General features: G+C 38.5%; 1 protein-coding gene across 1 annotated transcript; it reads right to left on the bottom strand.

Annotated features, from left to right (window-relative positions):
* Nucleotides 1-912: 912 nt before the first annotated feature.
* On the bottom strand, nt 913-25,601 carry LOC118224532 (receptor activity-modifying protein 3-like). Its single transcript, XM_035412027.1, has 4 exons — nt 25,257-25,601; nt 12,306-12,335; nt 11,562-11,721; nt 913-3,411 (listed from the first exon to the last, which is right to left on the bottom strand). The coding sequence occupies exons 1-4, from the start codon at nt 25,306-25,308 to the stop codon at nt 3,156-3,158; spliced, it is 498 nt and encodes a 165-aa protein (XP_035267918.1). The 5' UTR covers nt 25,309-25,601; the 3' UTR covers nt 913-3,155.
* Nucleotides 25,602-27,533: the final 1,932 nt, after the last annotated feature.

The raw sequence follows: 27,533 nt of genomic DNA, 5'->3' as shown, positions 1-27,533 counted from the left end.
GTTTCAAAGGATGGAAGCTGAACTTTGTATAGAGTGTTGAGCTGAAAGAATGGAAGGTATCATTAACTTAATTAAATGTTGAACTCGAAAAAATGTTCTCTCATCATTCCTATCTTATCATCCAAAACAAAATTCAAAAACTGCTGCTTGGATTCTATGCAAATTGCAATTTAAAATATAATTATTACCAAGAGTTACACAGCACTTCCCTTCTGCGAACACATTTAGTTGCTTTTGGACAGTAATTAATAATTCAGAATCTCCTGCAAAGTCAGTGTTAATGCTGCTGAGGCAGCATAATCGCTCTCAAAATCCCTCCAGCATGATTGTGGCACTGATTCTGGTTCTCTCAATAAAATTAACCATCGGAAATTGCAGCAATTCGTTATAAAACCCACATAAACGAGTTTGGCTGCTGTATGGTTTCAATATTTTTTAAAAAACCCTGTTATGATGCAACTCATTTCATTACGATCCAGGCTTTGGAAAGCCTCCTCCAGGCTGTACAGCTTGTCTGCACAGAATATTCGCAGCTCGTGTTAATTGTTTGCTGCACTGAGCCCAACCAGATGAAATAATACCTTTGTGCATGGCTGGAGGGGGAGAGGAGGGAAGGGAGGTCGTGCTGGGGTCATGTGTACGAGACCATGTTTGTGTGGGAAAGGGGAAGACCAGGGCTGGGACAATGAGACCCTGATTTGGTGTTTAAGAGCTGGGATCACTGAGAGAAGCTCTAAAGTGAAGAGAAGGATTCTAGAGCTCTAAAGTGAAGAGAAGGGCTACTCCCAGACTACGAGGTTCATGAGGAAGAGTACTGATCTTTATATTGGTCTGTTTAAGAAAGAAAAGGGCTATTTCCTCAGGTCGCCGCACGTACCTAAACAAACACACAGAACCACACACACACACACATATGTTCCTGGAGGCAGAAACATCCTTTTTTTATTCGGGTTTATATATACAAAACAAAGCCTGGCTGACAGGGAAGGGCTAAAAGCAATGCAGCTGCAGCAGCATTGCCGTTGGTGGCTTAGTCATAACAATACAGAGCGGGGAAGTATGGCACTCTCCACAGTTCCTGTAGCTCTCTTGGTAAAATCATAGCCAGCCCATTTCCTTTAATTCTTTGCCTGCTCTGGGAAAGACGCTTATATCCTTCCTGCAGTTTGGCGCTTAACACTGGTGGCTTGGGGGAGTCATTCGTAAGGGCACGCGGCAAGACATTTCTTCAGAATGTACCATTGTCTTTTGTTTGTTTCTTGAGCCCATTTACAATATGGAGCTGTTTCTTTTCACATCAATAATGCCCCCTTTGTCATAGTATTTCATTGCAATATTTTTTCACTGTACAGCATTCAGGTTCTGGACATTCAACGTGATTTTGAGACATCTTTAATGTGTTTAGTTTTTCAAATTCACAATTAAATGGAAAAATATCATTCTTCGTTTGATACAGAGATTTGTTTTTGAGATGAGATTGTTGTCTTGGCTGAGAATTACCTCAATTATATATCAATTTTTGGCATTCTTTAAAAAGTACAGAGCATCCCATACCATATTATCACACCTAGGTGGTGAATACATTCTTCCTTTCATATGTGAAGCAACAACCAATCTTTGTCACTGTGAAATCCTTGTTTAGCTTTTCTTCACTGTAGAAATAAAAATTTGTTAGAAAATGCTGTTTTTCAACAAGTCACCATCTGTCTAAATGCATCCGTGTCTCCCTTGTGGAAATCAACAGAATTTAGTTTTTTTTTTTAAGTTTGTCTCACAATCTGTTTAAACATACCCATGCCTCTAAGAACAGCAGGAAACGCAGAACTCCCCCCCTCCTTCCTTCTATCTCCCTCCATTTTTCAATAAGCTGTCTCATTCCAGTCCCAGATCACCCCCCCCCCCCCCCATCCGTTGTGTCAATTCTATTAGCAGTATGATTGGAGGCCATCAAATCATTTATATATAAATGTAATGGGCGAATCTCTCTTTCATATTACGCTTTCAGTTTGCTTTTTAGCTTATGTACCTCACCAATAATCAATATATGCATTCAAAATTTAAGTCAGATTCAGAATTACAGTAACAATCACAGCAGTTTTTAAGAAGAATGTCTGTAATTATCTGCACACACCTTTGCCACCATTTTTTTTTCCAGAAACAATAATGTAGTGTGTTGAGAAGACAGAGTGCGGAGGGCCTGGATTTAGACCACCGACTAACTAACTTTGTGCTAATTTTGCGTAATATTCAATGAAGTGACTAATTCTAAAGACTCATTTAATTAAAACATTAAATAGCAGTACAGTACATGAGACAATGATTATTACTACAGAGTCAAAATTTGATGGTACAATACTCTGTCTAAACTGGTCCAAAGTCAGAGACTGGTCCTCTCACCTTACTGCTTGTGTCTCACCTGAACTATTACACACAGAATTAAATTACAGTTAGCTTCAACAGAAACCATGTTGAATTTTCACAATGTACACAGTGCAATCACTGACAATATTCACTCATAGTGGGGTCTCAACGAAGCCTCGAAACAACAATAAAGTAATAGCTTCCACAGATGCATGTTGCAAGCAGCTACACAAAGACAATGCAGTCATCTGGCCACAGTGGGAACACTGCACTATACTACAGTTTTGCAGACCTTAACGCATGAATGAGCTGCTCTCTCTTTCCTGGAAGGAACGTCCAGCTGGTGAAGAACAAACTGGTATTCTTTACAGTAGAGGGCACTGTACATTTCAGGGCTCACAGCCCTCACTCGGAGTTCTCAGTTCAAAATAACCTCACTGAGGGTATATCCAGTCTATTCAATAACCAAAAATAGTTAATGAAATGATACAGGCTCTTGTCTGGCAGTTCAGAGTCCAGTCACAGTTCACATAAGCAAATGGGTCTCTGCTTTACATGTTTCATCGAAGGACATGTTCATGAAGGCTCGTTTTGTCTCGAACCGGGCCATTAGAATGCCCTGGACTTTCTTCAAAAGGTTTTGGACGGCGATTTCATTTTTGGTCCCTTTTAGTCCCGCCCTGTGTTGATATGCACAAGAACGGATGAAGCGATGAGTTGCGCTGCGCTGTGACATCACTTCCTGGAGGAGGGGTGAGCGGAGGGATATGAGGCCACACAGTGGGTCCGCAATGCTAAGCCATGATGTCACTGCGCTTGCTGCACCACACGACCAGAGCGATCATGGCCAAGGTGAGGACGACCGGGACGAGGATGAGGATGGTTAGAGTGTCGTCTGGAGGGTCCACCCAGATGATTCGGTCTAGGGTGCAATTTGAGAAGAAGTGTTTGTGGATTTGGATGATGTAGCTTTCCACTAGCGGGTTGGGCCAGTAGCAGCCTATGTGGACTGCACTATCCTCTGTGCAGGTTGAGAAGAAGTTGTATTCCCTATGAAAAAGCAGACAAAACATATAGTTTTCAATGAAACAATAGATGCTTTGTATTCTATGGTACAGTGCAGTATCTTATGGCATAAGTGACTTTCTTCCTTAATGGGATTCATTACTTTTTGGAGATTCTATATTTCAGTTTTAGTGTGCATTTTCAACTGGCCCAGACCATTTTTGTGTGTGATGATGGATGTTCCATGAACAAGATTCTCACAACCTATATAATAGCTGAAATAAGGACACTCACCAGTCTGTGGTTTAAAGGAAGAACATACATATTAAGTAACTCAAAAACAGCTTGTAAAGCAAAGCTATGCCTGAATAGGTTGCAGCCTACTGGGCTGCTTTTAGACTTGTTAACTCAGCATGGCATAGATTTGACTGCAGTACACTTCTGTGTGCTTATTATGTTTCCACTTCATGATTCTGTTATTATATAACCAACCATCACAAGTAGATAATCTCTTAAAGACTAGTCCTACCCTACACTGAATCAGAATGTTGCATGATTTTCTGTGTTATCTCTGTTCACATAATATTTCTACATCCCAGGTTTGCATCAGTGAAATCTCACCCGTGGCTATAGCTTATGAATACACAGAACAGGATTCTCTCTCTTAAATAGTGTTTAAGGTACAGTAATTCATATTATATTAAACATTAAATGCAGTTTATTTAGTTCTTGAGCAGCATATCCACAGCTTCACCTGCACACTCCAATTCCAATGGGAATAATGGACTCTTGACCTGAAGGACATTTCATGAATGGAGTCTTCTGATATCCAGAGTATATAGTATGATGAAATGTACAAAAATAAATGAGGGCAAAAGTCTCTTAGTTCAGTGCACAGTGCTTTGAGGCTTTGGTGCGGCAGGGAAAATCTAACAGCTGCCACATGCATTTATGAATGCCAAAATTTGCACATTTCAGTCATAATTTATATTGCACAACACATCCATTCCATAGATTAATGTAGCTGTAAAATGCATTCTCGGTTTACATGAGGTCAGTTATTCCTGGAAGAGAACTTTGCTGCGCCTCAAATTAGAGTAGCCACACAAAAGTTAGAGTTTGTTGCATAATGCTAATGTGGTTAGAATTACATTTGAATTCTGCAAAGGACCGAGAGGTACTAAAGCCTACAATTTATGTTAAGAACCTCATCATAGTTGCAGAGTCATGCTGGCATCACAAGTTGCCTGGATTCACATTTCTGTTGTTGAAAATGAGGCACATTATTTTGTTTCACCCATACATAATTTAGTGGACATGAATTATGTCCAACAGCAAGGCAGCTTCTATAGACAGGTATGGGACGATGTTAAGATTCAGGTTCTTTAAAGTGGTAGTTTTCTTTCTCAGCTATTCTGATAACATTGTAGTTTTATGCATGTTTTTGAATGGCTCAGGCCATTCTGTGTGTAATGAAGGATATTTTTCTGGTGATCTGCCTCCTTTGCAATGGCTGGCATTGGGAAATTTGGGGATTCATGGAGCAAAAAAATGAACTTCAAGTAAATCCAAAGCAGCTTGTACAATGGCATTATGCCTTCAGAGGGTGTATGTGCATACACTGATTATTCTTCAAAAATAATGTTTAATCATATTTTTGGTTAAAACTGTTTCCTATGGTGTATGCAACTTTAAAAGGACAGAAAACTACTGGCATGATGCAAAAACATTTGTGTAGCCACAGAGGTACCCGAATCATATTTTTTGCTTTAGAACATAAACCCTTAATTGACCCGATACCAAAAGCTTCTAAAGCTGGCAGGTCATCAGAATCTCCTGCGGGTTACTCTCTTATTGCACATTAGCAACTCCTCTGTTCAATCAGCCGTACAAAACATACAGCCTTTTGGCAAAATGGATTCACAGCACAGCACAGCACTGTTTCTTTTCACAGTTGTAGAGTGGAAAAAAAGCAGTGCTGAGCTCCGTAATGAACATGCTGGTCTGAAACTTGTGAAATTGCGGGAGTATGGTATAACACTGGGACAAGCTTGCAGTGGGGCATTCAAAAGTAGTTGAAATCGTACAAAAATGACATTTAAAATGTCCAAAATGTTGGTTCATTGAGATGAAAATTTGGTGGCAGCAAGCAACATATTCCAAATTAAACATTGTTTATCAATATGCTTTATGATCATGCTCAGTTTCTCCAGATTTAAATATATCAAATTAATTAATTGAATCCAATTAATTAGCTATGCATTATTTAATCTAGCATTAAATGCACTCAATGTAGCCTGCGTATAATATTCCTTATCAATTACTTATGTAAATAATAAACCAGCTGTGGTATTGGGCACAATAATCTTTTGCAGTAAACAACTTGATTTTATCCATCCATTCCCATGCTATCATTGTGCTGTCTCATTGTACTGTATTTACAAACAGATTAATAATGCCAGTGAAAGCTACATATTATGAGGCACAGAAGTCTCTTTAGCCCAGAGATCTCAAAGTCAAATCCTGGAGGAACAATTCATGCGCCGGTTTTTCATCTGCTCATGCATTTAAGTGCTTAATGTAACTCATTGACTGGCTAAAGAGTCTGCACAACTTGTTTTCCAGGCCTAAATTGGCTGCTGATTGAAAGGAAATTTAAAAAACCGGAAGATACTGTGACGCTCCTGAACCCTGCTTTGGTCTTTTTTCCAAGAGATTAGGTTGATTGATATTTACAGATATTAAGGGTCAAGGGTATAACAATCTAGAGTATGATTGCAGGTGCCCTTGACCAAGGCACTGGCCTCAGAACTGGAGTTGGTCCCCGGGGGCAGCACTGTGGCTGCCCACTGCTCCTAAGTAACTAGGATGGGTCAAATGCAGAGGACAAATTACCCCACGGGGTTCAATAAAAGTGTATCTTAATCTTAAAAAGTAGTGCATTTTGCAATATTCTAAATCCCAAAGTAAGACTCACATAAGTTTATCTAAGGGCACTTTTATTTTGACCTGCATGGCCAAGACTTATAGATTCAGTACAAATTTTGTTTGTATTGATGTTTCTGGAAAAAAGTGCACAATTTTAAAAAACATAGTGTCAACACCTCAATGGTGAGTTGCTATTTAGGTTTGCAAAAAGGGGTGCAAGGTCTATGGACCATGCAAAAATATTGGACAAATAGCAAAGGGCTTGACATACATATGAAGCATGTCAATTATTGCTGTGCATTTTTTTTTTCATAGTTTAAATTTGAAAGAAATATTCTTGACCTAAAGTTGGTATTAATCTTGAGACGATGAAAAGATGGAACGGAAAAAACTGACATCTGTTTCGCTGAAAAATGTGGTACACTACACCACAAGGGATAAAGAACAGTGAATCTCAATAAAGGCATAATTAGTAATAATTGTTTCATAATATTGATCTCATAAGCCTTTTCTGCTTTCATTTTCATCATGAGACAGCTTCACTGTTTAAAATGCATGAAAATTATGTACAATTATGTACTGTCCGTGCATAGTAAGTACACTGATGCTTATCCAAGCGTATTTCTTTATTGGGTGTAACTAACCACAAAATCCCTTTTCCTAGTTACACTCTATATTATTTCACAGTGAAAAAAGACTCCATAGTAAGATCCATTAAAATGTTAATTAGGGTGTACATTAAGGAAGTTCAAGCAGAAGTGGCTTTACTCACTATTTTTTTCAAGTAATGACCAGCAAGAACATTGTTGTAAATTGCTCTTTGAATGAATAGAAGCAGGTTAAAAAAGAGTGAAAATAATAAATTTAGGATTTCATATTTTCAGCAGTGATAGTTAACTACTCAGATGGACAAAAGCAACAAGTCATTCAACACATTTACTATGTTGAGGTCTGATAGGAGAGGGACACTTTCAATCTTGTAAATCTATTCTCAGCACCATTAAAGTTTGTGTGATGTATTCAGTCATATGTAAGGAAAACACTTGTTCCTAGCTTCCCATTCACAGACCAAAATGTCCAAAAGATGTCATAGCTATAGTTCTAATTCACTTCTAAAAAAATGAGCATACGGTTATGAAGATGGACCAATTTTAAAATTGTGAAGTCAGTTACATACTATTTGTAACACAAGCGCTTTAAATAAAGACAAGAACCAAAAGAATAAGACTTCTCAGTTACATTAACGTTATATGTACGTTTTAAAAGCTGTAAAAGCCGTCATGTGTGACAGCAGTGATTGGAGATATCATACTCAATTCTGGACAGCTTATTTATTCAACCCTAGAAAATCTAAAAATATCCAGCCAATCTAAAAGAGGAGAAAGTTTGGGAAATAAGCACTAATTGAGGCCTATGGCTGATGCATGATGGGCTAAGGTCAAAAATGACCCCTGGGGATATCTGGAACACAAGGTCTGGAAAACTGTTCTCTCTACAGTGTGTTTCACTAAATGCGTCCTGCCCCCGTCCACCCCCTCCCCCAAATCTGTTTGAGAATTGGTGCAGTAATGGCCAATTTTTTATGAATCAGACCCACAGTGAATTATTATAACTGCATTTTTAATGGCTGCTCTGGTGTCATTTGGAGGCCACTCAAATCCGATCAGTTGACCTTGGAGGATCATCTGTTAGCAGAAAGAACGACTAGCCTGATTATTAGCGTCAGTTAGTCTTCATTACGACAGGATGTGGCCCTACTGTGCATGTTCTGCGAGGGCAGTATTCAAAGCATGCTGTGCTACATTTTAACCCTGTCCAAGACATTTCCCTGTGTGCTTCCATATTTAGTGACAGCATAACCGCAGTAGTGACAGCAGGTCAGGCACAGACAGGGGAGTGAAAGAACCTAGATTTAATTGATAATTATCCTGAACATTTTGTTATTGTGATGTGCCTGTTTAAATAAGGATCACTCATCAGGAGCATATTCATTTTTAACTTGACTGAACCTAATATGGTGGATAATCCTTTCAGTATTCAACCTGAATTTCTTTATATATACTTTATATAAACACAAACACACACACATAATGTATGTAAAACCAACTCAATAATGCTGGTACACAAGACAATTATTTAGACTAGAATCATCTGCAAACTGGTGTGGTCACAGAGGACACAGAAGGATGTGCATCATTATCCACTAAATTAGAATGCTACTGTTCATTAAGTAGCCTTTCCTTCACCTACCCACAACCCACTCCCACCAGCCTCTGAAGCAATAGCCCCCCATGACTACATGCATATCAATACTTTCACTAAGACAAACCAAGGCTGAAGTGCCAAACAAACATCTGGAATAACATTTTCCTTTGAAAATGAGAAATAGTTTTAAATATGGAGTTTCTTAAAATTCAGTAAGTACTATTTTTGATTCGCATTTGAATAGTAAATATGATATAAAATGCATAGCGGTTGCCCATTGGTGAAAAGAACCACTTAATCATTTTTGAAAACATCTGACTTAAGAAGAAAAAGCAAGTGAAACCAAACTAATTTTACTTCACACTTTCTGAAAATCTATGCTATAAGAATGTCCTGAAACTTCAATATTTCTTTTTAATGTGATAGCTGAAAATATCTGATTTGAAGGATCTTAGCCAAGGACTATTTATCTTTAAAATAGACTTCTCTTGGGATTATCCTCTCTGTATAAAGAATGAGTTTATCCTGTCTTCCCATAAGTATCTTGTAACATGCCCACACCAGTGATGCATGCATGATTCACATGGAAGGATACTAAGCTTATTTATAGATTGATGGGACAAATTCATAAACAATCCCACATTAATAGATCATCATTTGGATAACAGCCTGGTGGTTGAAAATGACATCATTTCCACAAAGCCTGAAAGTCAAAGGTGCTATGGCAGCAGCGACCATTTCCCTGTAGAGAAGATGTCTGCATCGTGTAAACATCTGGCTCTCCTAATGAGAAAGGACACAGCTGTTCTCTGCATGTGCCTTGAGCCAGAGGATGGAGATGGCTTCTCAAACTAACCTCCATCATGGTGGCTTTCAATGTGATCCACCTGCTTCATCAAAGAGACAAACTGAGTCTTTTCAATTCTCCAAGCTGCAGTTGGACACTTTACATGCACTTTACTTTCCATGCTATTAAGGTAACAGTGCCCAGCTGTATGAAAACTGCTTTTCAGTCTATCATGAACAAACAATGTAATGAAGTAGTTTTAAAGCTATGTAAGTTATCTGTGCAGTGTGAGTAGCTATAATATGAGTAGCTATAGCTCCCCTGTAGTACTGTGCGACCCACTATAACAGAATTTTTATTCAGTTCAAATACTGGATGCACGCAGTTCGTGCACACAATCCAGTGATGTCCAAGGATTTTCTGTGTTCCGCAGGATTATCCTAAATCATGTAAGTCATCTCACAATTATTTTTCTTACTAATGTTATGAGGTGGAAAAAGTCTAATATATACATTCAGTGTTTCAGACTTTGTTGTAATGTTATAAGTTTGGTTCTAACAGGTTCAGGTACAGGTTAGTTTTTTATTTATGTATTCATTAGTATTCTCATTAATGTGAGACTTGGACAAATATAAAAAGTATTTAAAAAGTACAAAACACAGATATACTGTATATTTTTACAAATATGTACACATATTTGTAAAATATACATTAGTATAAAGTTAGTACACTTTTTTGGTTATAAATAGTAGCAAAAACTGGATACCACCATGCCATACATTTGTGTGGTTTTTTTTCATACTCTGAGCTATTACCATGGGCAACCAGTAATCAGAGGTCTCCATTGACAATTCAGTCAGACACCAAGTTCAGATGCTTTTGACACAAAAGAAAAACCGAAAAGAGTCTGGCAGGTGACTCCGGAAGGTATGATATCCTAAAACTGACTACGACAACAAAGTCAGTGGGTTTAAACCAGGCCTGTCAAACTGGAGGGTCGCAGTGTCTTTGTGGTTTCCTTTCAATCAGCAGCCAATTAAAGCCTAGAGAACAAGGAGTGTGAACTCTTCAGCCAATCAAAACTTAAATTAATCACTTTTGCTGAAACACACAGAAAACCAGCAGGCACTGTGGCTCTCCGGAAATGGAGTTTGACACCCCTGGTTTAAACCAAAGAGCAATTATTTGTCCAATTATTGACCAGGGCAAGGCACAGGTATTTTTAGAGCAGTAGTCTCAACCAGTTTCATTTCAATAAGAGAAGAAATCTCCCATACAGCCAGAGATACATGAGGGGGTGGGGGGTGAAAGACACGACAGACCCATGCTGGCTCAAACAGTGGCCGCAGGTGCCACACTGGCCCCTGGAACCCAACGTTTGTGTGGGCAATGCCATGTCGTGAAACTGCATGACTAGAATCTGGGCACCAGTGGCCTACTCTCTCAAACAAAACATCTTGTGATATCCACATTGCCTCTGGTAGAGACTCTTGATTCACTGTAGTACAATTTCAAGTAAAATATTTCTATTCAGACTATGTGAGACTATGACAATCACAGCCTATGTGTAATTGCTGTTTGTAATTTGTTCCCTCTCACTAATTTATTCAGCTCCTTTCATCTTTATTTAACCTGCTGCATTCCCTGCTTTATCACATTAAAGACGATGCTTCAATGGGCAAGAAACAGCCTTTTTGTGAAACACTCCCTCACCAGGGAACAGGTTTCATTTTCATAGTTAATATACTTTTTCTATACGTTTATTACTAAAAACAATGTAAGTTATGAAACCACTACATGACTAGGTAATAATAAACATATTATTAAAAATATGAATGATGCAAAATTGTAATTTGGATAGGACAGAGCCATTTGTTTCCCAGTCCAAATTGTCCACAACAACATTTGTAAGATGGTGTTTCAACCGGCGTGACAACTCATGTTGTCTATTCTTTGTGGTAGCACAAGGGAAACTGAATTAGCTAGGTAAGTAAGGAAAAGCCAAGTGGTGAAGTTATCATTCACTCCTATCAAGCTGTTTGAAGTCAGAACAGGGGCTGATTATTTATTCACTTTTTAGGAGCTGATTGGCTCTGAGGCCAATCAGAGAAGCTGTACAAAGATGATAAAGATCATATAAGGATATAAAGATATTTATGAACAGCATGGAAAGCATGGGTGTTTTATCATATTATGTTAATTATAGTGTTTGCTTGCATCTCAGTGCATATTATTTTTTTAAATCAGATGTGCACACAGTGTGGAGAGTTCTTACCTGATAAAATGTGTTAAATTACACCAGTTCTGGGGGTCCACTAGCTTCATATCGCTCTTGAAAATCTCCCCACATTTCTCCATTTCCAACAGCAGAACAGTGTCATTGCATATGTTCACCCTGGGCCTCACTGTGGCCTTGGTGTTTATATTCTCTGTTGCTGGGATACAGAAGAAAAAAACATTTTAATGCTAAGTGCACACTGATGGATACTTAAAATCAATAAATGTTTATGATGATTGAATTTAAACTGAAAAGTCTAAATTGAAGTTTCGCAATAATTCTGTAGCACATTTCGGATTTGATTGGCAGTTTGTTTGAACAATGGTACAAAAACAAATCTAGTAAGTGCATTTATTTTATTCATTCTGAGATTAGCCAAATTGATTAATATAAGCTTTTGGAGATGTATTTTTTCTTAATCTAGATAATGGCCATTATTGAATGAGCATTTGTCTTAAAATTTGGTTGAGGATTAAAAGAGAGTGTTCATTGTAATCTACAAAAAGATAGCATGCAATTGCCAATGTGAACTTGCCAAATTCTTTGTGAAGAAAAAAAAAAGAATTGCATTAATGTGTATGTCAAAATGAGAGACAAATACAGATTGAATCAAGTCAAGCCAATGTCACAACTTTGATCCAAAAACCAGAATAGCAACAAAGCTATTCCTTTTAAGAAACCCTTAACTCTCATATACCTTAGAAAATGTTAGAAATATAATGAGGAAGAAATAGCTCTTACCTGACAGCCCACTTGTCATTAAGGTGTTCACTGAAAGACAAAAGCCCACAGTCAATCTGTAACCATGACAACAACTATGGCACTTTTTGACATCAGGTGTCAGAAACCTGAACTGTCTCATTATAAACCCATTGCATGAGAAGAGCAAAAATAATGAATGCAATATTTCAAGAGTAAAAATAACCTTTTGAATTATTTTATACAAACATTGACAATTAATTGGCATCATATTTTCAAAGATTCAACTGAATAACAATCCAACAAAAATTTGCAGACAAACATATATAGGAAAAAGAACTTTCCCAGATTTAAAAAAAAAAGTTAATTAATTGTAATAAATCAAATCCAATGGTAAATAGAAACACTGTTATAGGCATGAACTGTTTTGAAATCAAGGCGGTTTAAATTCGATCACGATAAACAGTGCCTCCCTTAATGGCCAGTTACTGGAAGCAGACACACACCATAAATACCGCTTACACATTCTATAAGTAGCAGACAGTATTTGAGTAGATGAAATGCTGGGAGCAATGCTTGGCTCTGTGTCACTGCAGCCCGACATCACTATTCTCTTGTGACGGGGGTATCGGTCAAACTCTCAGCCCACACCCCCCCCACCTCACCTCTGAGGGAATGATGAATATTTACACTGTCCTCTGCCTTGGGTTACTTCATGTAGTGTGCGGCCATGAATACTAATGTCGCTTGAATTGTATCCCCACCAGGAAGCCCAAGCTTTAATTCACTTTGCAATAATCCAGCTTACCCCCCACACACAGCAAGGAAAGGGACCAGCATGAAGCTCTGGGATCAGCCTCACATGGAGTGTGTGTGTGCGTGTGACACTGCCACCAAAAACAGCTGAGCCAACACCTGAAATCCCCGACAAACATGTAAGCACACTTCTACCCTTACGCTGCACTCATACAATGAAACGCCTTCTTTGCTTTCGGCTTGTGGTTTACAAGAACTTCCTATTTCATCACTGGGAATAGCTGAACTGAAGTCAATGAAGGAATGAGAGGGCGCAAAGGACTGAAACACGTTCAGGCCGTTGTTCATTTCAAGCCCACAGGGGAACAACTGTTATTTTGTGACACACTAAATATAGCAATTTCCTGCATCAGGATACAGAACCGTTCAAAGCCAAAAAGCCTGTGATCCTGCAGCATGATAAGTTCAAACGCTGGTAGTCCGGAGACCAAGGTAACAAGGGCCATCTTGTGAAACTTTTTTTCTTTCAGAAATCTCCTTTCTTCCCGCCTTTAGAAAAACGTCTCTCCCACTTAAATCACTAAAACACAGCGGGCTGTACTTGGAATCTGAGACGTGGGAAGCTCTGGATTCCTGGAGAGAGGGCAGAAAATACTATGTTCTCAAAAAAGAGCAAGGGTCATTTGTGCTTTCTCACATGCAAGATATCTCTGTGACTCACTTATTAGGTGAAGGATTATGTAATAGGGTTAACACTTGGTTTAGAATAACCACCAACCGCCAGTTATGAAATCACAGCGAAACAACAACAGTTAAATGTGAAATAAGCTTTGATGCTCACCATGGTGACATTAATATTATACGCTGTGTGTGTTTTGTCATGGCACTTATTGTAAAATAGATTTCTGTCTTTGTGAGACTTTTCGTAAATAAAGGTTAAAAGCATTAATAAATATCTTTAATATACAAGAAAAAGACAAAATTGTAAAATGCCAATATTTTGCAACACATCAGGATTGTGAGGCATGTGTAAATTTCACATTTCATACTGTATTACCAATGTTCCTGTACAACCTAAGATTTAGGGAAAAACAAAATGTGACAAACTAATCAATTTTAGCACAACTCAGTGTGTACATATGATCTAGCATTCTCACAGGAAAAAAGTGTGTTCACACAGGATGGCAAGCAGCAAGTAGGGTGTGCAGAAAAGTGCATTTACCAATTTACCAATGATAAATTATGATAAGACTCTGAAATAATGACAAGGGACAAAAGAATAACATGTTTGTGTCACAGACAGTTCACAGAAAGAACACAAAGATAAAGAAAAACAAACCACTTCACAATCTCTCTCTCTGTCTGTCTCTCTCTCACTCTCCATCTCCTACTGGGCAAAATGTGTTCATTTGAAATTGTTTGTGATGTTTAGCCATTATTTGTGTACTTTGTGACATTCGGCAGGTTTTCTTTCTCAAAAGTTTCCATTCCCTTTCCGCACAACAAAAGCAAACAACCATTTGGCTCGACAGAAATCTAAACGCTTCAACAAAGACCTGACGCTTAATGAAACACTTTGATACTGTGGTCAATGTGTCTTGTACAATTGCTGTATTACTTCATACAATAAGTTATTTTTCTAAAACAGTAGAAATGCAGTAATGCCAAGAATATCTTTATACATATGCGTTTTCAGTAGCGCAGCATTAAGTGCTTCTCTCTGACATAAAAAAAACCATTATGAGATAAAAACAGTGACAATTTCACAGGACTGTTTCTGCATCATTAAAAAAAGGCTGGTGACTCATGCCAGGGTTCAAATAACATTTTTCCTTATTTTGAATCTCAGAGAAATACAAAAGTGAGTAATCATTGAAAATAAAAGAATACTGTCTGCATTGAAAGAAGTTACATTGGAGTAATTGCCAGCATTTAGGACAATCATTGGTTGAATCCAGGGTCAACTGAATCAAAGTACTGTCTCTGGCATTTGCATATAAAATCAGTTTTGAAGTACAAAGTATTATAAATGATGTTAAACAGTTTCTGTGACCGCTATTTCATTTGACTCAATGGGGAAGGTAAGAGTATTTAGAGCATTTTTGTATGTTTCATGAGTTTTACCCGCGTCACCGTGAGCATGGGTCCACATTATGTCGTAGAACAGACAACATGAGCCTTACACCACAGATGTTTGTTGCGTGTAGTCCCCTACACTTCTACCAATAATTTAATTCACAATGCAAGAAAACTGTTGCCCATGAATTTATGGGAGTACCACAGCTTCTATACCCTCATAGAAATGGATCACACTGCAATATATTTTAATAAATTATTCCAACACACCACAATGTGTGGACAAACATGAAGATTATTAATGCTTTGAGATGCCACAATTTGTTTATATTGCTGTGATATATATTTATCGCTAAATTTTCCAGCACTCCATATATTTATAATATAATGCAGTATATTACACAAGTATAGAGTCAAATTCCAGAATATTCTGCATTGTCTGTTTCTTAGTCTTGTTATGGAAAAACACATCAAGCACATCAATATCGTACAAAAACTGTCATTCACCAGAAATTAAATTTCCGTAGCATGTGATCAGGTCTGTAACACAGATTCTTTCCTCCTACTGTAGTTAGTGGCAGGTGCACAGACAGAAAACAACTCACACCTTCTGAAACTTGGCGCTGTTTAATATCATCATCAATCAAGGTTTAATCTGGACTTGCGTAACCAACTTGAGGAGAGCATTTTAGAATGCCTGGCAGGCTCTTAGCACAACCGAGAAGGCAGGAATGTGGTACAACTTGAGAGACACTTCCAACAAGGATCCATCGCCTGTTTTGCACTCAGGGCTCACGTAAACTTCATCTTTATAAAGGTTTCACTACATTGGGGAATGGTGTCTAAGAGGCTGAGCCAATTATTGATGGCCTTTATGTTTGTACCCTTAATACTTCAAGGTAATTCGACAAATTCTCCAACAATAAGCAAATTTGTAATTGCCTCCATTCATTTCAATAAGTGACGATCCTTCACGTCTGCAAGGCATGTTGGGATAGCTGGTGATAGCTGGTGAAGCAACCAGAAGGACGTGGAACGCGGCGCAATAACCAATCAGATTAAAGATCCAATGTGTCAATTGTCCCCCATAAACCACAGAAGTCGGGCATGTGTTCTGTCAGGAGGACTAATTGTCTCTATTATTTGACATAGGCATTTACAAAGCAACGTGTCAACAACACTCCTATGTGACCGCCATAATGCAAAACAAGCAACTTTCTATTTGTCATGTCAGTCATTTGGTAGTTTTGTTAGATTTTTAGCAAATTAAACGTCTTTACTGGCCATAGTATGTAAGCGGACTACATTTCCATACAGCATTAAGTACAACGACATCCGTTTCCCTTTTATTACACCCACAAGCAACTGACTGTGGGAGGCGAGAGCGATGCCAGGCAATCTCGTTGAAGGATGTGTGGCTTTACCCTAAGAATTGCTACAGCATTATCGCCATGCGGCATGTGTTACTGTTGTTGTTACTTCACAAAACACATCACACAATCACCAAGACCCTGACATTTTTCCATGGCAACACACAACATGTGTATGGCCCACATCACACTTGTTTTCACTGTCCAAAAAATACAAGATGGAATAGCAGCTACTGTGGGTTCTTATCTCTGTCAAATCATACAGAGACTCAATTGCAATGTAAATATAAACGTTGCTGTTACTTAATGAAGTGAGTCTGTATTCAACAGCCAGTAAAATAAGAAGCCTTGGTCAATGTTTGATTTAGAGCTATTATGCCTGCCTTAAAGGGATAGTCCACTTTCTGGGGTATCTAAAGAAGATATTTATCTGCCAGCTTTACAATAGCTGGTATAGGGGCATTGGCGTGTTCATACTTTAAAGCAAGAAAAAACACTTCAAGCTACTCCAAAGCAGTTTGTGCAGTGATGCTATGCCAGTAGAGTTTGTACACACATATATTACACAATCTTCTAATGACTTACTATTACTGTATGTTAAAACCATTTCCTATAGCACAGGGATCTCAAACTAAAATCCTGAAGGGCCACTGTGTTTGTTTGTTTTTCTTGTGTTCCAACACTTAAATGCCTAATTTAAGTCAAATTAGCTGCTGATTGAAAGGAAATCACAAAAACCAGCAGAGATGGTGGCCCTCCAAACTGTAGTTTGAGACCACTGCCTTAGCACATGCAACCTGAGTCAGCTGTACTTATGGAAATAACTACCACAACATAAAAATGGATACTTCTGGTCATAATTGTGCATTAAAGCAATAAAATGAATGTGTTGAAATGTACAGCCTCTGCAAACATAACGCCGCTACAGAAGTTTTTTTTATCTGCAATTAACCATAAAGGAGTGCTAAAATGAAATTTATCTCTCCTTTTAATCTTAGGTCTGTGTGCTACTCAATACCTGGACCCAAGACCAGGTGGAAAATGAAGAGTCCACTAGCTGTTCATTCAGCTGTACTCCCAGTGAAATATAAGCCTACATATTATTGAGAACTGCAACTGATTTTGGAATGTTTCTAGAATGTCACGCTGCTGAGGGTCAGGAGGCCTTGGTTACATTCTCTGGATATAGGGCAGAAAACACGATGTAATATTCCTAATAGTCTGGAATCATATTTTAAAAAGGAGGTTAGGCACTGAAGAAGCTTTGAACAGAAATAAGCACAGTGACACTTTTCCTCAGAGTGAAGCTGACATCAAACAATTAAAACTTTAGGCGCCAATAGTCAAAACAAAATGGGGTAGTGGGGAAACTAGTAGCTAGCTACCTCGTTACTAGTTTCCCCATCTTTCATAAGTACTTTCCTCATCTTTTATTTGGATACCTTTCTGTCCAAACTATTTAGCTACCTCATTCATAGTTTCCCCGTCTTTTACTTAGCTACCTTTCTGTTCAAATGACTTATCCTTAGTTTGACAAATGAGGTCAAAATTTCCTCAATCTACTTCTATCGCGGTGAACCTATTGGATAGGACACCAGTACCTGAAATTTCATGTATCCCATCTAGACACAACCGTAAATAGTGTCATAGTCGTGTCTGGAATATTTGTACAAAGAGTTGCTGAACTCGTGCATATTGTCGATCACGCAGAGAAATGTGTTCACATTCCTGGCACAAAATTTACTTGAATTTGGGTGTCAACAGAGACTGTTTCACCAAAGTATCTCTGCTGTCAATGATCCTCAGTTGTGCTAAATCTGCACGCCCCTCACTGGTGTGGTGGGACCAAAAAAACAAAGAACATGAAGTTTATTTTAAGTATACTGACCACTGTGTTTGACTACGTATTTGCCGGTGGTTCATTTAAAAAAAAGTTTTCACATAGTTTTGAGTATACTGCCGATTTTACTCTCAGTCACTCTTACTTTCAGTTTTGAGCCTGGAATAATTGAAAAGCCATTATATGCAGTTTGTGCATCTGTGTGTGTATGTGTGTGTGTGTGTGTATTTAGAGTGAGCGTGTGAGTGCGACAGAGAAAAAATGAGAGAGTGAGCAAGAGAGAAAACTTGGGAGTGCCTGTGATTTATTTTTGCAGTCCATATACGATCAAGCTAAAGTGTTTTCTTTGGGAAGGAGGGGGTTGTCCCTTGATGGCTCTTGAACTTGTGTGAGCTGTTACATGTTACATGGAAAAACAGGAAGTTTAAATGACATGCCACCTATGAGAATAGTCTCCGTACATAGTTCCCAGTCAATCAACAATGTTGATCTTTAGAATTTGTATAAACAGTTTGTGGCACAGTAGCATTTATGTGTATGTAGCTATTGATAATTTCCTTACTAAATAGAAGGCCATTCAACTTGCATTATGCCTTAAATATTAATAAAAATTGGTGTGTTTCACAGCTTTACCGCTTTGATTTATAATGAAGCCAGTACTTGTGCGTTGAAAACCATTGTATCCGTGTCTGTACACAGTGTTTGACTTTAACAGGAATTACAGCCTCTCTGGTTTTCAGCAATTAGACCTAATGGCAGATCCAAGTTCGTTTTGCTTTCCAGAAGCACAAATAAACAAAGCATTAATTATTGTATAAATAAGCTACCTATTTCAATTTATCATTTGCTTTTTCACTGATGGAACTCGGATTGTCTTGCATCCTTCGATTGATTCAGCAATGTGGGTTTTCAAAAAGGCAACATGGTTTTAGCAACTGAAACCCAAAAAGTTATTTGTTCTTACAGCCATTGTTTGGTCTATGTGTGGTGGGCTTAATTAAACTTTTTCAAGTGGGGTTCACTTTCAAATAAGCTGTTTTTTACTAGAAATTGTTTTACCTTCATGCTGTGATTACTTAGTGCTGTAAAACAAAACAGGCTGTGGTAGAAAGGAGCAAATTCAATTCTGAATGTGACTCACCTCCAAAGATCAATCACATCTAAGACCTTATGTAATTGTTACACTTTGACAAGACCTTAAATTCTTTGTAACAGTCCTTGGTGTCTTTGGACACATGCACCAAGCAGCCCCAGCAGAACAGGCCTGTAAAGAGCAACAATTTGAGTGCACGTCTCTAGTTGTTGGATGCCTGCGGCTTTGCCGTCGATATTATCAGCTATATTACCTAAGATTTATTTTCTATGCCTTGAAATAGATTTTGGTTTCCACCCATTGCTTGGCCACTGGCTGTTCTGTAACTTTGAAGACTGTGTGGAGAAATCTGGGCTATGTGCGGTTGTTTACATTGGCCTTCATTGAGCCGACAAAAGCAAACAACCAAATGAAGCTGCAGACAGCAGATCAATAGAGAGCAGCAACGGCAGGATACACCTGTCAGGGCAGCGGGTGATGCGTCGACCAACCGTATCACAGCAGGGGAAAGTATAACATAGACATTCCGAGCGTCAGTCAGATGATGATTACAAGGTATGCGAAAGCCATCCCTCCGTGAAGCAACAGACCAAAACCATTCTAAAATAAGAGTTGGCCATGAGTATGAACATTTTATATCTGCGCAGGAATTAAGTGAAAACTGAGTAATCTTCTATACAAAAACTAAAGAGTAGACAGAGATTTCTGTCCATGGTTGCAGAACAGCCTTTTTGACATTTTAAGAGCAGTTATGACAGCATGTTTTAAATATTCCAGCATTTGTTTCAATACGCTACTGTTAGTTGGTAAGTAGGCTGCCATGTAACTGTAACTCAGTCTCATGACAATGAATACAAATAAGCACCCAGGGTCTCATTTTTTACCCGGTGACAACAAGAGGACATTGTTGTGACACTGCATTTGATTAATATTCCCATCTTATTTAAATTATCCCAGACAGCCTACACTCCCCTATTGTGCAACTGTCGACACACTGGTGCTGCTGAGATAATCCTGTAAAGTCTAAATCACCTAGGTCCTGTCAATCAGTCTGATGAACTCAGTATATTAAGCCTATCTTTAAATTCTAACTGGAAATCAATGACTGAGCGGCCTGTCCAGTTTCTGGGGGAGAAAACTACACATATAAAACCACATCAAAGTTGCAGAAGAATTAGCTTTTTATAAACAGCAGTGGTGGTGGCAAAGAAACTGAATAACTCTTGCAGAGTAAAAATCACAAAGGACGCCTAATTGCAGGAACAGGACACCAAATCACACATACAGCCCTGACAAAGGTGTAACATCACCAGTTTTCAAAAGTTGCATTTTACACAGCTAATGTGTTGGTTAGCACATATTCCCAGTTATTCCCATATATTCCCAAATGTATCTCCCCGCATAATGGTCTTATACAGTCCCTGCAACCACACATACCATCATGTATTATCAAATGTAGATATATAATCAAATATAGTATTGCAGCCAATGTCTGAACAATCTAAATAAATGCCCTTGTGGCTTCCTGCTCAAATCCAATGAGAAACGACGGAGACATATCGTAATGACCGCATCCTAAATTGAACTCCCACTTGTCTGTTGAACACAAGGGACAGGCTAAGACAGGGACTTGGGAGGACCCAGGCTGACAGGTCCTCTTAAAAGCATCTGTGGAAGACTAGAAAAGCTGTCTAACCTTGGAGCTGGGAAAAGTGTAAGAAAGGCAAGAGACCACTGAGGAGGGACAAGGATATTGCAGAGATCATGAGCTTTGCTGCACTTGGCAAACAAAAGCAGGAAAGGAGTGTTGGTGGACGGCCATGATGTAGGGAGACAGAAATAAATAGACCAGCTGGAGGAAAGAGAAACCAGAATGAAAGAATGACTGGCCAGCCCAAGGACAGATTTCAGAAGGAAGAGCTGCATTAACCCTTTCTGACCTATTGGATCCTAAATGATGGCGCCAAAACAATTACGGGTGCATTTGTATAAGTCAGTGTCTCAGGAAACAAGCCAGTCTGGTCCCAGCTAACTTTGTATACATGGTTACCAGATGCTAGTCACTTGCAATATTCATTCCATATTGCCAGTTTACATGATGCATATCTTCACAGACAAGAAACCCCCTTTTCCCCACATATGCTGTATATGTACAGTACATATGCTGAAAATGCATTGTAAACATTTTATGTGTGTGGAAGCCAAAACATGTCCCGTCCCATGCAATGAGTTGGCAGAAGCCAGGTGACATCATTCTTTCAATGTATTAAAACCTCACTAACTGGAGCCTGTCGCCACCCCCCTTGTCTGTCTCTTCCTGGCTCTGAGGGAGATTCTTTTTCTGAAGGATGTTATCCTTGACCATGCTGCCAGGGAGCTGGGAAACATCTGGCTTGAGATGGCTCATACAGCTTAGAATACCCCTCATTTAAAGTGGCAGTGAGGAACATCAAGCAGTTTCATTCATTCTTAAAAGCCTTCAGAACATAACACAGCCCTCCATTACAGAGATGCGGACACTGACGGGTATGCCGTAAGCCCATGTGTTTAAATAAATACCTTCTGTTTAATGGCACCCGATCATTTAAAACTGCTTCCAATTGACCCCAACATTACAATTAAGAAGATGGGAATTTTAAATTGGTCCATTAATGACCTGGTTGAAACAGGGAAATTATAGTGCTTGTGCTTCTAATTCTGCACTACTGTGTATCCATTTAAAATGACTATTGTGTATATATCTTACACAGATGCCAAGTGCTCATTTATTTATTGCTTTTTAATTTTCTTCCAACATCCACCTTACCCCCGAGCTCTGCAAATAGCAATAGGTAGGTGACAAAACTCCTGAAAAGTTAATTTCTCAAGAAAGGTTATCCAATGCTGAGGGATCTGCAAATGCAGACCATCAAGTCTTATACAGAGCATTTGCAGAGTTCACGCTCACAATGCAAGAACAAGCATTGAGCCCAGCCTCAGTACAAAAAGTGGAATGTCTGGTCTTTTCAGCGGAAAAACAGGACAGTTCTATGAGGCGCTAAAACATTTCTGCTCTGCACAGTGCTGGTTGCCATGAAGATTACCATTAAGAGCTCCATCAGTACCAGGAGCCAGAGATTCAGGGATCCCAGTTCATCTGTTTAAGACTGATATCATACAGGGTTGCTAGATGTCCTGAGCTAAAAAAATTGAACTGCATAATAATGTCTTTTGGACATTGCCACAGATGTAAAATTACAAGATGCAAATAAATTTACAGACTCTACAGAGATTATTATTATTATTGTTTTTGTTGTTGTATTAGAAAGGCAGGGCAACAATGCTACTGCTCACCCTTGGAGAGGTTCAAGTTTGATTCAATGGTTGTGAGAGAAAAGTCTTTAAACCGAGACTAAAAAGAATAGATTTTATGGCTTTTCATCAATATAATGAATCAAGTTTTTTGTATAGTTGATAGAATGCGCACAAAATACTGTTAGAAAAATACAATTAGTCCGGTGTCTATACTTGGACAAGGAGAAATTCACTTTCAGTTGAATGCAGCTTCAATTTAAAGACCTACACAGTCCCTCAAAGGCCCTCTTTTGCATAACAGAATAGACAGTGTGCCTCAAGAGCTGCCGTCACACTGAATTAGCTAACTAAAATTTTCCTCAACCTTTTGAAAGTTAACAATGTTGAAACATCCATTATTGTGCAAGGAATAAGGCTCTATGTGCTCAAGCCCACAGGTCTATGCAGAGCAATGAGGGAACTGTCTGACTGCTCCTCAATACCGTTTCTTCTCCAACTCTGCCCTCTTGCTGTGACAGAATGAAAGCCAAAGCCTTTGGTTCCCCTGCAGGATTACATTCATTAGCAACAATAGATTATAGGACGCGCTGATCCTTTTACATTGCCACAGCACTGATGTAGTTCTCTCTGAGCCCGTAGGCGAGGCATATGTGAAAATAAGATCGGCTCTCAACCCGTTTTATTTAAACTGGGAATGCAGAAGAGCTGTTAAAACGCTGGCAGCATTCAAATACAGCCTTAACCTTCGAAATGACATGACACTGCCTTCTCAAGAGTGAGCCAATCACTCCTTTCAACAGGAAATGTATTACTTGTCTTCAGAGGTGTGAACTTCAGTCACAGAGGTCATGGAAATCTGATGATATGAATTAAAGATTGATGTGGCTTTTTACAAGCTCCTACCATGGCTGAAGAACAGTGTGGGCAAAAATATTGTGATAATCACAAAGAGTGGTGACATAGGCTAAGTCTATTCAAACCCATCGTCTTTTTAATCAAATTGTCCCTAATTCACTCGTCACAAGTCAATGTCAAGCAATTCAATGCAGATTTGAATAGACAGTTTTTTTTTGTGTGTGCAAATAACACATTCAATTTTATATCAACTGTTTATATCCAGTGTTTTCTTATGAATGTTTGCTCTGTACTGAGATACTTGAAAAATGTTTTGTCTTTTTGAAAGGTGGATTTCTGTTTCCTGGCTGCTCTTGGTTTCAGTTTTGAAAATCATTCAGTTATGTTGATTTAAGGAGGGCATTCCTTATTGTTTTGTTGGTTTAACACAAAACATCTGATAACATTCTCAGATAATATGTAATGCATATTTGTAATGTACAAGGCTCACAAAATTAAATAATTTAAATCATTCTGGAAATGTATACACAATCACAAAAACGTCCCTGGTGTACAATGGTAAGTTTTTATTTTATTTTTATTATTTTTAGATCAATTAAACGTCAACTGTCCTGGTGGGGTCATAAACCTTTGTATTTTCCACAAGACATACTTTATCACAAGGTGCTTGCCAGTAAAGGTCTTTTCCAGCCACTGAATATAAGCGTATTATTTCAACATCACTGACCCAAAGCCAGCACATTACATTGAATTGCTCCAACCATCAACTGCAGAACAAGAACAAGTCACACACTAGAGGAACATGATTAAATATGAAGAAACATGTCTCCATATGTTTACCAAATTAATTTAGTTTTACTGTGCAAACAAAAAAATGGAAGCATTCAGGTTCCTTATGAACAACCAAATGCAATGTAACTGCTCATATCTGAGTTTATTAATGGTGTTCATGTCACTTCAAGGTTTGCTTATTTGACTCAGAGAAAATCCTTAAAGATATTCGTTATATAAGCGTGCCATCATTAACATTCAGTTATAACACCTATGTAGCCTACAGTATGTACGAATCAAAGAATATTACATCACCTTCCATTCACTCAGCCTCAACCTTAACACAGCTGGCAGTGATGGAGATGACCTCAGGTAAAACGTATTAAGCTGCGCACTATTACAGAACATTTTAAAAGAGTATGAACACAAATGCACTTAAGTGCGGCAAAATGTGAATATAACAATGAAATTATTCGGCTTATATGCTACTTATTTCTGGTTTATATTATTGAAAATTATAATCACAACGCTAAAACATCGTCAATACACGTGTTGCTATCTAGACAACAGCATTAATATTACCATGCGCTAAACAAAAAGCGATGTGTGCAAACAGATAACCCATTCAATATCCATAAACAACAGCTCACGTCTTCATGCTGCAATTTGAATTAATCTCAGTGTCAATCATTTTGCTGTAAATAAATACAAGTAGTCTATTGCAGAGATGTTTTATCACCGCTGTTGTGATCAATGTATAACGTCCTAAACTAGCATGGCATAAATAATGAAACTGTCGGGTATTTTTACACTACATCATGCCAGAACATCAGTGTCTCCGATCATTAAAAAAAAAAAAAAAAAAACCCTATCAACAGCATTTACGATATAGCCTATATTCTACTAAACATGGAATAAATACCCAGTAAGCTACTTACCAAAGATCCCGACAAGAAAAAGTTTTAGCACAGTGAGAGTATTTGTATCCATTACGATATAGATGAAGTTCCCACCACACAAATCGAATGCATTCAATTGGGTTTTAGCTCCGTAGTAAATGTCTGTTGTAAAACATGTTTTTCCTAATTGACAAGATATTTCAACATATTTCAAGGTTGCTTGTTTCCCTTTCCACTCCAATTGATATTAGCCTTGCCAACTAATTTATCCGAAGCGATTTATTTAGAAAGGTGTAAGCATAACCATTTTCTGTACTGCACTATGGACTTCTTGGTGCGGAGAACCAGTCAAGTGAGGGGCTGCGAGTCATCTAATAGTCACAGTGCACGAGCGCAAGGACGACGCGAGAAACGCCTGCCCACAGAGAGAGGAAGAAGGAGAACAAGGGGGAGGAAGGGTGGTGTGCGTTGTGTGAGAGAAAGCTCCCAAGAGGGAACGCTCAATGCAGTATAGACTATATTAGCCTACCTAAACCTGTGTACTTTTGTTGCCAGGGATGTTCTGCTCATCATAAGAGAGTTCATCGTAAGATAGTAACCGGGGAACTCTACTTTGGCCAGATCAATTGTAGATCAATTTTCAATCCGCTTCAAACAGAATAATTCCATCTGAATTTTACAGGAATTGGCCTAATGTGCGTGTCTAAATTAATCGCTTTATAGGCTATAGGCTTTTGTAAGCATGATTTGTAAGTAAGTTGAAACCAAATCACTAATTATAACTTTTCTAAGTCACTGAATTTTGATTTGACACTTTACCTCATTTAAATGTATCTTCTCTGGTACTCTAAACTGTGTTCCTGCTTTATGAATTAAACTGGTTATTCTTATTAAATTATCCAATCAATAGCTGTAAAGCTGTAAACAGTAAAGTCTTGAAGCTGAAAGGCAAGTTAGGATGATATTTAAACATCCTCACTTCATGTTCTTTTCACTTTCCGATATGACCTCAACTTCCCAAAGCAACCACAAGCTGAATTAATCTTGTGTGGGAGACTGCATGTGGTGGTAGTCTTGTTTGGAAGTAGTAGCCTACAAGCTTAAGGCAGGTGATGCCAGACAGTGTATGCACTTCTGGCCCATCACCTCACCTTAGCTTGGAGTGACAGATATTTGTTCCATTTGGACCATCTGTTCCTGTTATTGGTCTGAGACTTTGGTCAAAGCTTGTGTAGCACAATTGCTTGGAACTACAAAGCATGCTTTTCTAATCCTTCTCCTATTCAATTATAATAATGTGTTTTTTTGTGGAAAAAGCTACCTATAGATATGTGTTGTTCTTCCATCCTTTCTGTTGTTCAAAATCGAAGAATGCTATATGAAAAGGATCACTTTAGCGTAATAAACTTTCTGCAGCAGCCGACAGAGATCCTTTGAGAATTGAAAAATAAAATGTATCTTTTACTGAAACATAAACACACACACACACATTATTGGGTAGAGAGTAGGTCAGCCTAGCGCACAACAAGTAACCACAACACCCTTTAAGTGGCATAAATCTTTGGTTTAAAAGATGTCCAGGCAGACTGCTTGTGGGAAATCACCAACATGTTTTGTATCCTGGATAGGAAAAGTGTTAATGTTCCACAAAGATGTTAACTATCAGTTGTTGTACTCTGCCACATGAGTGGACTGGAGTACCTGTTTGCAAAGTCACACCAGCTGGGTCACACTACCAGTTCCCCTCTAGTATTTGATACAGGGTGGCTACAGGGTGCTATACTTTTGCACCTCTTGAGCATGTTGCAGTACACTAGTTACTTCTTAGGTAAAAAATGTTGCATACCATCATACACTGCCTAACATAAAACTTCTCACCTGTATTCATAAACAGTCCCTAACTTTGCAACTTGGGCTACCGTTGGTACAATGAAACAATACCAGATGTTTCTGTGTATCAATCTGTGTGCTACTGAAAGCTGTGGGACCTAAAAAAGAATTGCGACCATCAGCACCAGCTAGCTTCTGAAACCTGCTCAGCTCACATATATCAGTCTTCTGCATGATGTGCTGGATTTTCGGTGCCACAATACACTGTATATCCTGCCCAGTGTGATGGGATGGCTTAATCTCTTCATTGAAAGATGAGGTCAGTGATCCATGTATGCCAGTGGAATCACTGGCCGCCTTGGAATGATTGGTGCAGGCCAGGGCATGTGAAGGCTTGATCTTGCCAAGGCTAACAGCCTACGTCTTCGTACAAAAAAATTCCTCGTTTTCTGAATATGAAATTTGAATACTGCTCTTTGGCACCCA

This window comes from Anguilla anguilla, chromosome 4 (genome assembly GCF_013347855.1).
Source record: "Anguilla anguilla isolate fAngAng1 chromosome 4, fAngAng1.pri, whole genome shotgun sequence".
NCBI lineage: Eukaryota > Metazoa > Chordata > Actinopteri > Anguilliformes > Anguillidae > Anguilla > Anguilla anguilla.
This window is presented reverse-complemented; position numbering and strand designations above follow the sequence as displayed.